The 16,718-nt window shown below is 40.9% G+C and overlaps 1 protein-coding gene across 50 annotated transcripts in view; it reads right to left on the bottom strand.

The window, feature by feature from the left end:
• The window catches only part of neb (nebulin), a 79,633-nt gene that overhangs the window by 31,739 nt on the left and 31,176 nt on the right, over positions 1-16,718 (bottom strand). For all 50 annotated transcript variants that reach the window (XM_052493614.1, XM_052493613.1, XM_052493618.1 and 47 more), the window contains 35 exons: positions 14,615-14,719; positions 14,344-14,451; positions 13,692-14,003; positions 13,363-13,566; positions 13,062-13,166; positions 12,775-12,882; positions 12,200-12,511; positions 11,861-12,064; positions 11,602-11,706; positions 11,369-11,476; positions 10,967-11,278; positions 10,622-10,825; positions 10,320-10,424; positions 9,998-10,105; positions 9,593-9,904; positions 9,276-9,380; positions 8,982-9,080; positions 8,709-8,810; positions 7,734-7,841; positions 6,151-6,462; positions 5,692-5,796; positions 5,432-5,536; positions 5,108-5,212; positions 4,784-4,891; positions 3,776-3,886; positions 2,980-3,177; positions 2,716-2,820; positions 2,389-2,493; positions 2,183-2,287; positions 1,962-2,069; positions 1,653-1,766; positions 1,331-1,528; positions 789-893; positions 524-628; positions 164-271 (listed from right to left, as the gene is read on the bottom strand). In XM_052493614.1, the coding sequence (XP_052349574.1) occupies positions 164-271; positions 524-628; positions 789-893; positions 1,331-1,528; positions 1,653-1,766; positions 1,962-2,069; positions 2,183-2,287; positions 2,389-2,493; positions 2,716-2,820; positions 2,980-3,177; positions 3,776-3,886; positions 4,784-4,891; positions 5,108-5,212; positions 5,432-5,536; positions 5,692-5,796; positions 6,151-6,462; positions 7,734-7,841; positions 8,709-8,810; positions 8,982-9,080; positions 9,276-9,380; positions 9,593-9,904; positions 9,998-10,105; positions 10,320-10,424; positions 10,622-10,825; positions 10,967-11,278; positions 11,369-11,476; positions 11,602-11,706; positions 11,861-12,064; positions 12,200-12,511; positions 12,775-12,882; positions 13,062-13,166; positions 13,363-13,566; positions 13,692-14,003; positions 14,344-14,451; positions 14,615-14,719 (5,223 nt within the window). The remainder of the gene's footprint in view (positions 1-163; positions 272-523; positions 629-788; positions 894-1,330; positions 1,529-1,652; positions 1,767-1,961; positions 2,070-2,182; positions 2,288-2,388; positions 2,494-2,715; positions 2,821-2,979; positions 3,178-3,775; positions 3,887-4,783; positions 4,892-5,107; positions 5,213-5,431; positions 5,537-5,691; positions 5,797-6,150; positions 6,463-7,733; positions 7,842-8,708; positions 8,811-8,981; positions 9,081-9,275; positions 9,381-9,592; positions 9,905-9,997; positions 10,106-10,319; positions 10,425-10,621; positions 10,826-10,966; positions 11,279-11,368; positions 11,477-11,601; positions 11,707-11,860; positions 12,065-12,199; positions 12,512-12,774; positions 12,883-13,061; positions 13,167-13,362; positions 13,567-13,691; positions 14,004-14,343; positions 14,452-14,614; positions 14,720-16,718) is intronic.

The raw sequence follows: 16,718 nt of genomic DNA, 5'->3' as shown, positions 1-16,718 counted from the left end.
TGAGAATCATAATAAAACGAGCATATTTTACTTCTAAAAACAGTGAGGGAGTAGTTACTATTTAGGCGTTTTTGAAAGTTACGAGTGAGTTATGTTTTGTAAGAGTGTACTTAAAGTAAAGAAATTATCCCCAAAAAAGAAGTGAGGATGGAAGATATCTTACATCACTCTGGTTGTAGTTGGCCAGGCGTGCCCTCTCTGTGTCAACGGTGACAGCGGGGGAGGAGTTAGTTCCCTTGACATTGGTGATGTAGTCATTACGGTAGTGGAGCTGAGAACATGAGAGGAGAGAACTTCATATGCTCCATCATGAAAATAATTAGAATTGATATCAATTATATATATATTCAATTTTTTTGTTTCGTTTATTGAGACAGTTGGATATACAGGGGAGACAGAGTAGGGAAGAGAGACAGTACAAAAATGAGAGCCTGGACCAGGAAGTGAACTCTGATTAAATAAGGGTTAAATAAAACAACAAGATGGTGATAGAAAAAGAAGAAGCTTTAGCAACAGTACTCACATCGCTCAGGTTCTGAGCACTCTGTTTGGCTGTTTCATAGGTAGGAGTGTCGATGACCATAGAGTACTCCTTGAATGCCTCAATGCCCTTGGCTCTGTACTTGTTCTGAAAGACAAGAACAAACACACAAATAAATCCACATCAATGTCCACATCTGTGGAGTGAATCATTTCCCTCTAGGAGAGGAGAGGAGAGGAGAGGAGGAGGGGAGAGGAGGAAAGACAGATGAAGAAAGATAGGTGAGAGGCATGGGGAGGGAGTTTACCTCGCTCTGCAGGTTGTCAGCAGCCTTGACGCGCAAGATCTCAGGGGTGTCCCAAGCATAGCAGCCAATTCCCTTCAGCCAGTTCAGGTCATCCTTGTAGAAGACCTGGGGAGCCACAGGAAAGTTATAGAGGTTATAGAGGACATAAGGTTATAGAGGACATAAGGACAAGCAAGAAGAAGTACAGCATTTGGGAACTATAACTTTGAACTACCTAATATAACTATATATAACTATGTCACAATAGTTTAGAAGTAATCAGCAATATGAGTTACTTTTTCTGACACTACCGGATCCTAAATAAATTACTATAACCCAAAATTAAAGAAAATAAAAGTCCTCTAGGTCTTCCTGAAGAACATTTCATATATATGTTATTATAAACAACAATATTGTTTATAATAAATAAGGAAAAAAAGTGTATTCAATTGAATCAATTAACTTCACATGAAACTGTGATTAAATGTAATGTGAAAATCCAATATATACAGTTTTCCACATAAAGAAAGTGTATTAAAATATTAAAAGTTTGGATGACTCACGTCGCTGAGCTGCTCGTTGACCTTGCGTGCCTGGGTGTACACCTGCATATCAGGCATACAGATCCACTGGTGCAGGTACTTCCTGTAACCGATCTCACTGACATGGTTCTGAGTTTGACGGGCTGACAAGACATGTAGCATGTCTGGAGGGATGTGGTTCTTGACCTTGGTCTTCTCATAGTCTGCCTTGTACAAGCGCTACATGTAGGGAGGGTACATAAAACCATTATGTTATCATGTGTGTGTACATTTCCATTGATTTAAGATCAATGTGTTTGACTGCCATATGGAAGACAGTAAAGTAAAGAGGCGATAGACTTACGTCAAGACCCATCTGTCCGGCTTTGATGCAGCGGAGAGTGTGTGGGTCGTCCTCCAGGGACTTGGGCAGACTGTAGAGGGACTTGAACTTCTCATAATCCTCCCTGTATTTGACCTATAGGGGAGGACATCATATGGGTAGGTTTGGGTAGTGGGCTTTGACAATGTACAATGCAACTTTTACGTATGTGATGACTGATAATCCTAAACAACTAAGTTTAAGCAAATGAGGAACATCAAATGTCAAAAGGGTCTTAGACTATAAAGGGTGATAAGTTGGATGATAAATTGGGTGATAAGTTGAACTCACACTGCTGAGGATGACCTTCTGTTGTTTGGCGTGTTTCATGGCGTGGGAGTCTGATGGCAGCGTGTAACCCTTAGCCTTGATCTGGTCCCAGGCAGATGTATATGTTTTCTAGACGACACAAAAGAAAACATAAACATCATAAATGAAGCATTTCAATCCTAATAGGTAAACACTACAGTATTTGGAGACACAGTGTACGTCTACAGTAGAGCCACACTTACGGTGCTGTAGATGTGCTTGAGGTTGGCGTAGCGTACGTAGTCGTAGGTATCCAGAATTGTGGTATACATATGTTTTTCCTTATGGTAAGCCTCCCTGTAGTTCAGCTGTTGAGATAAAGAGCATATGTTTTGATACAACGCGGGTTTGATACATTTCTATACTATTAAGACGTGATGTGTAGTATAGTATAGTATTTATTTCTCACATCACTGGCCCAGGTGTGACCCAGGATAGCAGTCACATAGGCAGGGGTGTCTGTCACGATGGAGTAGTTGTTGAATTCCTTCTTACCCTCCTCTTTGTATTTGAGCTGCAAGAAAACAAATGCAGAGGGTTAATAAACCCCATGCAGGAATACTCCTTTTGAAGTAGTCTCTATCACTATTCTTTTTGATTGTCTTTAAGTATTTTTATGATTAAATATATACGGTATGTATTTATCCATTTATGATATACTGGTATTCAATCAATAACAAACAAAAGACTAGGTAAATCATTGGTATAAATGACAGTAAGTTATCTTGCTACTCACCTCACTTTGCAGCAGATAGGCATTCTTGGCGCGGACAATCTCAGGTGTGTCCCAGACATAGCAACCAATACCCTTCATCCAGTTCAGGTCATCTTTGTAGTACACCTAGCAAACAGATAGACAATACCACAATGCAGAGTTCAGATAGTTGGATTTGATATGATTTTACAAATACTGTGATAGTGTGGGGTGGTGTAGCCAGCTAAAGATGTGTTGTGTCCTTTTGTGAAATACACTTTCAAATCTATTAATCTTGAAACGTACATCGCTCAGGATCTCGTTGTTCTTGCGGGCTCTGATAGCGTCCTCCTGTTCGGGGTGGCAGGTCCAGTTGTGCAGGTAGGTGCGGTACAGCACATCACTGAGCATGTCCTGAGACCTCTTAGCCACCACGTTGGGAATGATGTCAGCGGGGATGTGGTTCTTGATCTTGTTGGTGTTATACTCCTTCTGGTAATCCCTCTGGAAGAAAGAACAGCGCACTGTGTGGATTATTTTCAAATCAAATGAAAGTGTATTTGTCCTATGCACGTGTTGTACAGAGTACAATTAAATGCTTACATGCAGGTTCACCTCTCTACATTGCAACAACAAAATAAGAATATACGTAAGTAAAACAATATTAAATGGAAGAAAAATAAATAAATAGAAGAACATGATAGAATTATACATAGGAAAGCATATCTAAAGAGTAAATATGGCATATTCCTAGTTCCAACAGAGTATCTTTTAAAACGTTTATTTATACAGGTAAGTCATTTAAGAACAAATTCTTAATGGTGAGCTGCTGTTGTAGCGACCGGATTATCATGTGTGTGATTTACTAGATTATGCTGTGTAGGTTATCAGTATAATATATTTTACTAGATATACTGTAGGTGTACTACAGTATTATAGCAGTATTATATCTTACTAGATATACTGTAGATATACTAAAGAATTATAGCAGTATTAGATCTTACCAGATATAGTGTAGATATACTATAGTAATATAGCAGTATCATATCTTACTAGATATAGTGTAGATATACTATAGTAATATAGCAGTATCATATCTTACCAGGCCCTTCTGTTTCTCCTGTTCTCCACAGCGCATCACCTCAGGGAAGTCCACCAGGGTGCCAGCCAGGTAGTGGCCCTTGGCCTTCTCATGGGCGTCATGGTACTTAGCCTGAAAGGTTTCAGTTTCAAAGAAAAAAAAAGCTATTGTCATCAATGATTGCAGGGAGTAAAGGGCTCCGTTACCACAACAACATATGCAACCACTAGCAGTTACTTAAGCAATAAGGCCTGAGGGGGTGTGGTATATGGCCAATATACCATGGTTAAGGGATGTTCTTAGGCACAACGCAACCCTTGAAACCTTATTGCTATTATAAACTGGTTACCAATGTAATTAGAGCAGTAAAAATAGATGTTTTGTCATACCCGTGGTATACTTATATACCACGGCTGTCAGCCAATCAGCATTCATGGCTCAAACCACCCAGTTTATACGATTGTTTGTAATAATCATCATATTCTTTATAGTTAATAATTTAACAAACACGCATTTAACTATTTGAATTAGATTTAATAGTACTAAAGTCCGTTGTGTCCATTGCTCTTTAAGTATTATTTATATCTTATAGTAATAATCATCATATTTTTTATAGTTAATCATTTAACAAACACGCATTTAATTATTTGAATTAGATTTAATAGTACTAAAGTCCGTTGTGTCCGTTGCTCTTTAAATATTATATATATCTTATTGTCACGACTTCTGCCGAAGTCGGTCCCTCTCCTTGTTCGGGCGGTGTTCGGCGGTCGACGTCACCGGTCTTCTAGCCATCACCGATCCATTTTTCATTTTTCGTCTTGTTTTCCCACACACCTGGTTTTCATTCCCTCATTATGTGTTGTGTATTAAACTGCTTCGGCTATTACTTAGTTCTGCTCTCCTGCGTCAGACTTCCCTGCCACCGGTTACGCACCCCTTACACTTATAGTAATAATCATCATATTCTTTATAGTTAATCATAATATTTGTATTGTTGATTGTCAAGAGGATGTAAATTAGACTCACGTCACTGATGATCTCCCTGTTCTTCTTGGCTCCGACTACTGGAATGTACTGAGGGTCGAGCTGGTAACCAGTGGCTTTGCTTTCGTCCCAAGCCAGTTTGTAGTATTTCTACAAATGACATCAAAACAATCCTCAATGTTAAAATCAGAAGTTACAGATAAAACTTTTTTTTAATAACATCATCATTATAAAATGTATTAGTTTCAACAATATTATTACAATTATTATCAACATTATAAAAAATATAATTGCATATAAAATTTGACATTTGTGCAGATAGGTGTTCCAATGAAGACCAAATCATATGGATGTAGAGTACTTTACCTCACTGATGACCTTGGCGACCTCTCTGCTATGGGCCAGCTGGGGTGTGTCCTCTGAGCCGATGTACTTGCCCTTCTCTGCGTTGAAGGTCTCCTTGTACTTCAGCTTTACAACAGAAGGACATATAGGCACAGGTCATGATCAAATCGAAACAACCCACACAACACAACATCCTCACGTTTCTCTAATCTTAGGTATGGGTCAAAGGCTATCTGAAACAGAGAAAATGTGCATCAAACAAAAGAGACATCCAAAGACTGTATGTCATTTTTTGGCTATTCTTAACATACTGTATAAGCTAAACTAGTAAAATGATTCACTCACATCACTGAGGTTAAAAGCATTGATGGTGGCCAGGATAATCTCAGGACGATCCACGATGTGTGTGTATTTGGCAAAGTTGTCTTTGGCATCCTTCTTGTAAAGCCTCTGCGAAAAGACAGTAGAGAGAGAGACGTGGTAAGAATTCCCTGAAGGGTAGCAAACCAATGCAGTACTAATGACTGACATTTGAGGAGCAGAATGTGCCCAATGAAACCAATAACCACACCAAAAACAGCATGGATACAGATAGAGGAGCTTACCTCGTTCATGATCTTCTGGGCATTCCTAACTTTGACGTGATCGACACAGTCTGCAGCCATCCATCCACAGCCACGGAGCCATTCCAGATCGGCCTTGTAGACAAACTGCAGACAGACAGAGTAGAGTTAGACAAACCATAATTTTATCTCGGGGTATTTCCCTGATTTAATTAGGGAGAGAGAGAGAGCGGGGGTGAGAAAGAGAGTGAGACGGAGAGAGAAAGAGATGGAGAGAGATGGAGAGAGAGAGAGAGAGAGCGAGAGAGAGAGAGAGAGGAGAGAGAGAGAGAGAGAGAGAGAGAGAGAGAGAGAGACGGAGAGAGAGAGAGAGAGAGAGAGGAGAGAGAGAGAGAGAGAGAGAGAGAGAGAGAGAGAGCGAGAGAGAGAGAGAGAGAGAGAGAGAGAGAGAGAGAGAGAGAGAGAGAGAGAGAGAGGAGAGAGAGGAGATATTCTACTCACGTCACTCTGAAGGTCGTACGCTTTGCGGGCCTGTTTGACGTCAGTGGAGTCTGGCAGACAGGTCCAGTTGTGTAGATGGGTCCTGTAATGTTTGTCATTGACCTGGACCTGGCATTTCTTGGCCAGCTCGAAAGACAGCATGTCCACTGGCAGATTGAACTTGGTCTTGGAGTTATTGAAGTCTTTCTTGTACAGGGCATCAGAGGCGATCTTGGCTGAGTTCAGAGCCAGCATGAGCAGAGGGTCATCCTCGACGCAGCGGGCTCCAATGTGATGGCCAGCCTGCTTACGGTATTCTGCCTTGTATTTGTGCTGTGAAAGAGAACAAGCAAGTGTCAAAGTATTGTATTTGGTACAAGAAATATACTTGCTGGTGACCCTCAATTAAATTTGGCGATGAATGGATGCCTGTCGAACAAGTTAAATAGACCAAACTACTTGGGGTCACGTTGGACACAGCTCTATCCTGGTCTGAGCATATAGATAACATTGTTATTAAAATGGGTAAGGGCATTGCTATAACAAGAAAATGTTCTGAGTATTTAACATCCAGCATTTCAAATCAGGTGATTTCATTTTTGGTCCTGTCACACTTAGAGTACTGTTCAGCCCCTAAAAAACAGGGCTGCCAGATTAGCTCTTCATTGTTCTATCCATATATATATATATATATATATATATATATATATATATATATATATATATATATATATATATATATATATATATATTATTATATATATATTTTTTTAAGGAAGGAATCTCTCATGGCTTCCTGTTGAAAACAAATTACGAGCAGTCTTTTGAATTTCTTGAGGAATATTTTTCAAGAAACCAAAGTACTTTTTATACAAATTAGTGTATACCAGCAACAAACATAACCACCAAACCACACAGGCAAGTTTAGGTAATCTGATAACCCCAAGAGCAAGGACAAATCTCCTCATATCTATAGTAATTTACAGAGCCATCACTGAATGGAATTCTTAACCAACTCACATTTCTCAGGAGACAAAAGTAAATCCACCTTCAATAAAACAATAAAAGAACATCTAATGCGATGGACCATATGACTGGACAGAGACTTATTCTGAAGAGCATCTACTGAATGTTAAATGTATTACCTGTCAGGTATTTTAATTGTCTACAATGTCGAAGTCATAACAAACTTGTTGAGTGTCGGTTATGTCTTAATGTAAATTGTAATTGTTTGTAATGTCTTTTTAGGTCTGTGTTGGACCCCAGGAAGGTTAGCTGACGTCATGGTGTCCGCTAATGGGGATCCTAATAAAATGATCAAATTCAATTCAAAGTGTCATACTTAGAGGGATTTAATTGACTGTTTATTCATAAATACTGCAATAGAGATCTAAGCGTTTAGAATTAAAACGGGATTGAGTGAATGGATATTTTGAGGCACTTAAACACTACAAAGTTAGGAACTTAAGTAAATGATGTAGTTAATGTTATCTTTATCAGGAGTGAACAGACACTTACTGTTCCATTACATTTGCATTCAGATGAGATAAGTATTTTTGACCTCAATAACCTGTTAAAATAAAGGTGAAAACGGTGATACTCACATCACTCTGGACTTTATTGTTGTGGATGCACTGCTTGATGGGAACAGCATCTCCGGGCATGAAGAAGCCGGTGGCTTTGACCTTATCCCAGTCCTTGGTGTACAGTTTCTGTGAAAGGGTAAGATAGATAGGACCGTAAATTACAGCAAGTAATGGTACAATTTTGTGACAACACCACGTCGTATGAGCATTTCTTCTTCGAGTTCCCCTCTATCTTCAGTATTGTTGATGCTTTATTCAGACTGGAAAAGGCGTTTTGAGCTTTTCAAATGTCTGAGCACCCTGATCAAATCAAATCAAATTGTATTGGTCACATACACATATTTAGCAGATGTTATTGGTCACATACACATATTTAGCAGATGTTATTGGTCACATACACATATTTAGCAGATGTTATTGGTCACATACACATATTTAGCAGATGTTATTGGTCACATACACATATTTAGTAGATGTTATTGGTCACATACACATATTTAGTAGATGTTATTGGTCACATACACATATTTAGCAGATGTTATTGGTCACATACACATATTTAGCAGATGTTATTGGTCACATACACATATTTAGCAGATGTTATTGGTCACATACACATATTTAGCAGATGTTATTGGTCACATACACATATTTAGCAGATGTTATTGGTCACATACACATATTTAGCAGATGTTATTGGTCACATACACATATTTAGTAGATGTTATTGGTCACATACACATATTTAGCAGATGTTATTGGTCACATACACATATTTAGCAGATGTTATTGGTCACATACACATATTTAGCAAATGTTATTGGTCACATACACATATTTAGCAGATGTTATTGGTCACATACACATATTTAGCAGATGTTATTGGTCACATACACATATTTAGCAGATGTTATTGGTCACATACACATATTTAGCAGATGTTATTGCGGGTGTAGGGAAAAGCTTGATGTAAAGAAAGAAGAGTTCACTTACTGGATGGAGATTCTTGGCCACCTCTCTTGCTGTTGCCAGTACTGGGGTGTCTGTGATCGTGTACTTAGTCTTCTCTGTGTGCCAGAGTGCACGGTAATTAGCCTGCACAAAATCAAAACACAAAAGCAATTGACTAGTATTGTACTTATGATGATTACTGTTGGCTCTATTAAGAGTTGCTTCAATAGTCCAATGTTTTTACTTCATCATTTTGAAAGCCATTCCCCACAGAAAAAAAGCATTGTGATTCTTTCATGTGTTGTCCCCACCCACCTCATTGAGGATATCTGCCGCGTTCTTAGCGCAAACCAGGTCCATTCGGTCCACAGGAGCCGTGAACATCTGCTGATCCAACTTGACGCGGTAACCTCTCTGCAAGACAACATCGGCAACAACAGTCAAACCAACATCAAGCTTCAATCAATTTCATTGCATTTGAACCTTTTTCTTTCTGTCCACAATTAAAATGATCAGGTAGATGACAGACGCTTGGTGGCATATATTACTATTATATTATTATCAAGTTCATATATGTACTTATTACATGACATATATTATATGACTTACGTCAGCCAGGACCGCTTGGGCATGTTTCACTTTCAACACCTCCACAGACTCATGGGGGTTCCAACCACATCCCCTGAGCCACTCCAGATCAGCCTTGTACACCGCCTGGGAGAAGACAACAGGGTGTTTGTATTGGCATAGGGGTCAGCGTGCCACTAAATACTGATTGCCTTTCCCAGATACGACAGAGGGTTAAAATCAACAAAGATGTATGCGATAAGGATGTCTCTGAAATACTCTCAGGCGAATATAGCACATAAAACATTATCATGGCCATATAATTACAATATGATAGAGGGATAAAAAGAGGAACTCACATCGCTCTGCAGATCATAGGTTTTCCTGGCCTGGACGACATCAGTGGAGTCTGGCAGACAGGTCCAGTTGTGCAGGCGAGTTCTGTAGTTGAAGTCGTTGACCTGGACCTGGCATTTCTTGGCCAGTTCAATGGTCAGCATGTCCACTGGGAGGTGGAACTTGGTCTTGGACTTGTTGAAGTCCTTCTTGTACAGGGCATCACTGGCGATTTTGGCTGAGTTCAGAGCCAACATGATCAGAGGGTCATCATTGACGCTGAGGGCTCCAATGTGGTGGCCAACCTGCTTGCGGTAGCCCTCGTGGTATTTGTACTGAGTGAAACAGGGGGGGGTCAGAGAGTTAATTCCACTGACTGCATTGAATCAAGTGACCTAAATTAAATGGACGCAGTTATTTTCTCTTACGTCGCTGATGATGTCTCTAGATTTTCTGGCCTTCAGCACAGCGATGGCGTCCTCCTTGATGTGGTATCCCTTAGCCTTGTCAGCATCCCAATCCTTAGTGTACAGTTTCTGTGAAATGGAAAGATCATTGAGTCAAATAATAATATCTGGGCATACTGTTATATGCATATGAACAAAAAAATTGTTACAGGTTTCTTCATATGTGTATCTGAATCAATGTCTTTATATTATTGCTGACTGAATATGTTCATTGCACTCCGAAAATAGATTAAATTAAACAAAAGACACAGTATGTGCAAAGCGTTCAGTGAACCAGACGTACGTTGCTGATGGCAATAGCATTAGCCTTGGACAGCACTATAGAAGGTAGGTCATTGTTCAGGTGGATATTGGTCTTCTCAGTATCCCAAACTTCTCTATATTTCCTCTGTGAAAAGCAACAAACACACACAATCAAAGGGTTAATGATAAATCCAACCATTGTTATCGCAGACTCACTCTATATTTCACAAAATCTCGATCTCCGCTGTTACTAGAAATGCATTTTTACAAAGAGACCAAGATAACAGGTTAGGTTCGGCTACTCATGAAGGACACTTCAATAGGAGAAAACAAAGTACTCACACCACTGAGGGCCTCAGCATTCTGCTTTGACAGGACAAACTCTGGAGAGTCAATGACACTGGTGAATTTGATAGAGCTGGGGGGCTGGCGGTACAGCCTTTCGTTGAGGATGGTTTGGGCATTTTTAGCCTTAATGACATCCACAGAACCCTGGGGCAACCAGCCGCACCCTCTAAGCCACTCCAGATCAGCCCTGTACACAGCCTGGAAGGAAGGAACCATGGTTCAGGTAATCATTACTCCTGATGGGATAGTAGTGTAATAGTTGGTTGAACTTCAACGGTCGATAGGTTAGGATCCAGAAATAGACAATACAGATTGGACTATAATTCTCTGTGTACTTACGTCACTATGCAGATCGTAGACCTTCCTGGCTTGGACAACATCAGTGTTGTCTGGCATACAGGTCCAGTTGTGCAGTTTAGTTCTGTAGGAGAATTCTTGGATCTGGGACTGGCCTTTCTTGGCCAAGTCGAAGGACATCATGTCAAGTGGGAGACGGAACTTGGTCTTGGTGAGGTGGAAGTCCTTCTTGTAGAGAATATCACTGGAAATCCTGGCAGCATTGGCAGCCATCACAAGCAGAGGGTCATCCTCAATGCATAGGGCTCCAACATGGTGGCCACACTGATTGCGGAAGCCGGCCTTGTACTTGTACTGAAAAAAGAGAGGACTAGCTAAGTATTGAGTTGTTTTTTTATGATTGCTGCCTATGCTCATTCAGAGGAGATGGATATACAAACTTACATCACTGATGATTTCTCTGCCCTTCTTGGCATGTTGGACAGCAATGGCATCCTTATCCAGGTGATAGCCCTGTCCGATCATCTCGTCAAATCCTTCACGGTAGTGTTTCTGAAATAACACCAAAAAATAAAAATAATTGAAGAGGTTGCGAGACCTATAGCTCATATAGATAGATAAAATTAGATCAACTTGAGTGAACGAAAACAGCTTGAGGCAAAGTAAGGAGGACCTACGTTGCTCAGGATGATCGCGTTGGCCTTGGCCAGCACAAGCTCTGGCAGCTCATTGCCAACGTGGATGTTGACCTTATCAGCCTCCCACTGTTCAACATACTGGCGCTGAAATATGAGAAAAGGATGGCAATGTTATAAGAAAATAATGTGTTTCACTATTCCTCTGTTTTCAATATTAGTCTCTGCATCCTGTGAATCTGAATGTATGTATACCTGAGTTCAATCTCCCTCCACACTAGAAAGAAATAAGTCATTTTACCTTGTCCATTATCTGGGCATTGGCCGCAGCCAAGGCATAAGGCATTCCGTCGGTTGTGGCGGTAAACTTGAAGTTGCTTGGATGCTGGCGATATTTCCTTTCGCTCAGGATCTCGCTGGCCTTCTTGGCTTTCTCAACGTCGATCGAGCCAATAGGGACCCAGCCAGTGCCTCTGAGCCACTCCAAATCAGCCCTGTACACAGCCTGATTTATATGAGAGCAGCAGAGAGAGAACAATTGGTCAGGAAGTAAACGTCAGCGGTATAATATTTGTCTGAAATGATAGGTGTAGTTCCCCCGACACCTCATAATCTTAATGAGTGATCATAATCTACTTACGTCACTATGCAGAGCATAGACCTTCCTGGCCTGGACGACATCACTGGAGTCTGGCAGACAGGTCCAGTTGTGCAGGCGAGTTCTGTAGTTGAAGTCGTTGACCTGAATCTGGCATTTCTTGGCCAGTTCAATGGTCAGCATGTCCACTGGCAGGTGGAATTTAGTCTTGGATTTGTTGAAGTCCTTCTTGTACAGGGCATCACTGGCAATTCTGGCTGAGTTAAGCGCCAGCACGAGCAGAGGGTCATCCTCAACACAGCGGGCTCCAATGTGATGGCCAACCTGTTTACGGTAGCCTGCCTTGTACTTGTACTAAACCGAACCAAAAAGGTAGAAAGTATGTAATGGGGATTTCAGTCAATTAAAAATGTACACAGTATTGATATAGTCAGTTCCTTTGTGATAACGTGATAACAAAATAAGTACTGACATCTTGTACTTGTACTATATAGAGGCAAAAAAGTATCTACTTGTACTTTATGTCAACATTACATAAATTATGATAATCTGTTTGCATCAACCGCATGACATTTTTCAAATAATATGAAAAAAGGAGGAACGTATCCTGTACTCACATCACTGATGATTTCTCTACTATGCTTGGCAGCTTTGATGGCGATACAATCATTTTTCAGGTCATAGCCCTTCTTGTACATCTCCTCCAGTTCGGATTTGTATGTTTTCTGAAAAAGCATATAGAGACACAGCTTAGAAACAAAGCCAACACATTAATAATAATTACTAGAACAATACTAGAGATATTATTAATTACTAGAGCTTTAGATAAAGTCTTTGGCCACACATCAGCTATTGAAAGTGTAATATCGTAATGTATGTAGCAAAGGAAGCAAAGAGGACCTACGTTGCTTATGTTGATCGCGTTGGCCTTGGCCAGCACAAGTTCTGGAAGCTCATTGCCGACGTGGATTTTGACCTTATCAGCATCCCATTGTGCAACATAGTTTCCCTGAAAAACAAGATAAAACATTATTATGTTATAAGAAAATAATAAGGTAATATTACATGCCATTTTAATAGCGCATTTGTCAGACCCAAAGACTCTTGAAAAAAGCAACCAGAAATGCAAGATTGACCATCCAAACCACTGATCTGAGTGAGAGACATAGTTCAAAAAGCATTTATGTATTGAACATTTCACCAACCTTGTTCATGATCTCAGCATTGGCCTTGGCCAGCACCATAGGCATGGAGTGCATGTCGGTGGTATATTTAAGAGTATCTGGTTTCTGCTTGTAGAGGCGGTCGCTCAGGATCTCTGAAGCTTTCTTGGCTTTCAACACATCCAGAGAGCCAATGGGGACCCAGCCAGTACCTCTAAGGAACTCCATGTCGGCATGGTAGACAGCCTGAAGGGTGGAAAGCATCAATCAATCAAACAAACAATCACACTTACTGTAGACATAAAAACAATTGTAAGTGGTTAATGGAAAAGAAACAAGAATTTGATCCAGTATATGGAGATGAAGCTTACGTCACTATGCAGATCGTAGACCCTCCTGGCATGGACGACATCACTGGAGTCTGGCAGACAGGTCCAGTTGTGCAGTTTGGTTCTGTAGTTGAAGTCATTGACCTGGATCTGGTTCTTCTTGCACAACTCAAAGGCCATCATGTCCAATGGGAGGTGGAACTTGGTTTTGGACTGGTGGAAGTCCTTCTTGTACAGGGCATCACTGGCAATCTTGGCTGAGTTAATAGCCAGCATAAGCAGAGGGTCATCCTCAACGCAGCGCGCTCCAATGTGGTGGCCAAGCTGCTTGCTGTATCCAGCCTTGTACTTGTACTGAAAGAGATCAGAAGATACTTTTTCGAGTTTGTGAACCAACTTCAGTCATAAAAGGGTGCACTTATTGAACGTCCTTTCCTTATAAATTTGTCAGTGTTTCAAATAAGACATTCCAAGTGTATTTATGCCTGAGTAATTCACTCATTCATTCATTGATTCAGGAATTTAATTAGGAAATTGTTATTAGTATAACGCTTCCTTAGCACTTTAATAATGAGGAAAATATCTTTAAAGGTTTGCTTACATCAATGCTAATGTAGCTTAAGGCCTTGAAAATGGTCAAATTATGAAGAAGAAAAATCATGTGAAAAAAGGGGGACAGAAATACAGTACTCACATCGCTGATAATCTCTCTGCCGTGCTTGGCAGCCTTAACGGAGATAGCATCGACAGGTAGGTAATAGCCCTTCTTGATGGTTTCATCAAATCCTTGTCTGTACAGTTTCTATAAAAAGGAGAAAGAACAAGCGTTTTAAAAAACGGGTCACAAAACATTGAAGAGCTTGAGAGATATATAAATTAGACAGATATACAGTACATATATAGATATAGCTAAAACTAGATTTGAGTGAACGAAAACAGATTGAGGTAAAGTAAGGAGGACCTACGTTGCTCTGGGTGATCGCGTTGGCCTTGGCCAGCACAAGCTCTGGAAGCTCATTGCCAACGTGGATTTTGATCTTATCAGCATCCCATTGTTGAACATACTGGCGCTGAAATACGAGATAGAAATGGCTATGTTATGAAAAATAATACTAACAATAATATTTGTTTTGCACCCCCCTAAAAAAATAATAAATATGTATATGTTTTTTTTAAGCAACTCAGTCTGGCTCCTATCATTGCTATGCAGACGACACACAATTAATCTTCTCCTTTCCCCCTTCTGATGACCAGGTGGCGAATCGCATCTCTGCATGTCTGGCAGACATATCAGTGTGGATGACGGATCACCACCTCAAGCTGAACCTCGGCAAGACGGAGCTGCTCTTCCTCCCGGGGAAGGACTGCCCGTTCCATGATCTCGCCATCACGGTTGACAACTCCATTGTGTCCTCCTCCCAGAGCGCTATGAACCTTGGCGTGATCCTGGACAACACCCTGTCGTTCTCAACTAACATCAAGGCGGTGGCCCGTTCCTGTAGGTTCATGCTCTACAACATCCGCAGAGTACGACCCTGCCTCACACAGGAAGCGGCGCAGGTCCTAATCCAGGCACTTGTCATCTCCCGTCTGGATTACTGCAACTCGCTGTTGGCTGGGCTCCCTGCCTGTGCCATTAAACCCCCTACAACTCATCCAGAACGCCGCAGCCCGTCTGGTGTTCAACCTTCCCAAGTTCTCTCACGTCACCCCCGCTCCTCCGCTCTCTCCACTGGCTTCCAGTTGAAGCTCGCATCCGCTACAAGACCATGGTGCTTGCCTACAGAGCTGTGAGGGGAACGGCACCTCAGTACCTCCAGGCTCTGATCAGGCCCTACACCCAAACAAGGGCACTGCGTTCATCCATCTCTGGCCTGCTCGCCTCCCTACCACTGAGGAAGTACAGTTCCCGCTCAGCCCAGTCAAAACTGTTCGCTGCTCTGGCCCCCCAATGGTGGAACAAACTCTCTCACGACCCCAGGACAGCGGAGTCAATCACCACCTTCCGGAGACACCTGAAACCCCACCTCTTTAAGGAATACCTAGGATAGGATAAAGTAATCCTTCTCACCCCCCCCCCCCTTAAAAGATTTAGATGCACTATTGTAAAGTGGCTGTTCCACTGGATGTCATAAGGTGAATGCACCAATTTGTAAGTCGCTCTGGATAAGAGCGTCTGCTAAATGACTTAAATGTAAATGTAAATGTAAAATTACTCTTGAAAGTTGTAATAGTAGAATGCACAAGGTGTAATTGCTAAATTGGGTAGTGCATCATCAGTTGCTCTTGTCATGTCAGTCATTGCATATCTTAGAGAGCTATTTATAACTTGTCAGAAATGTTCAGATCAACAAGCCCATTTTTTATTTAGGTTTTTAAGCCCATAGATTTTGTTGTAATTTCTTGGTCACACAAATATCGCATGAATGCACATTAGACATGTGCTTTAAAACGGCTTAATGGTCTTTGCACTCCAAATGTAATGACAACATGTGTAGAATTGCAGGAAATAAGCTTTAAACCTGCAAAATTCTCTTGACCAACAAGAAGGGTGTGAACAGTTTATGTCATGAACAGTGCTTGTGCCCATAGAAATAGATGTGGTGTGTGCGCGCACGCTCAGGGGGGCAGCGGGACACACTCAAACCGGTGCACCTGGCACCTACTACCATACCCCATTCAAAGGCACTTTCATCTTTTGTCTTGCCATTTCACATTCTGAAAGGCACAAATACACAATCCTTGTCTCAATTGTCTCGAAGCTTAAAAATCCTTCTTCAACCTGTCTACTCCACTTCATCTACACTGATTGAAGTGGATTTAACAAGTGACATCAATCAGGGTTCATAGCTTTCACTTGGATTCACCTGGTCAGTCTATGTTATGAAAGAGCTGAACACTCCTTGTATGTATTAGATACTGAATCTACAGTTGAAGTCGGAAGTTTGCATAGACCTTAGCCAAATACATTTAAACTCAGTTTTTCACAATTCCTGACATTTACTCCTAGTAAAAACCCCCTGTCTTAGGTCAGTTAGGATCACCACTTTATTTTAAGAATGTGAAATG

The sequence above is a fragment of the Oncorhynchus keta genome, chromosome 34 (assembly GCF_023373465.1).
Source record: "Oncorhynchus keta strain PuntledgeMale-10-30-2019 chromosome 34, Oket_V2, whole genome shotgun sequence".
NCBI lineage: Eukaryota > Metazoa > Chordata > Actinopteri > Salmoniformes > Salmonidae > Oncorhynchus > Oncorhynchus keta.
Note: the sequence above shows the minus strand (reverse complement) of the source record. Positions and strands in the feature narration are given on the sequence as shown.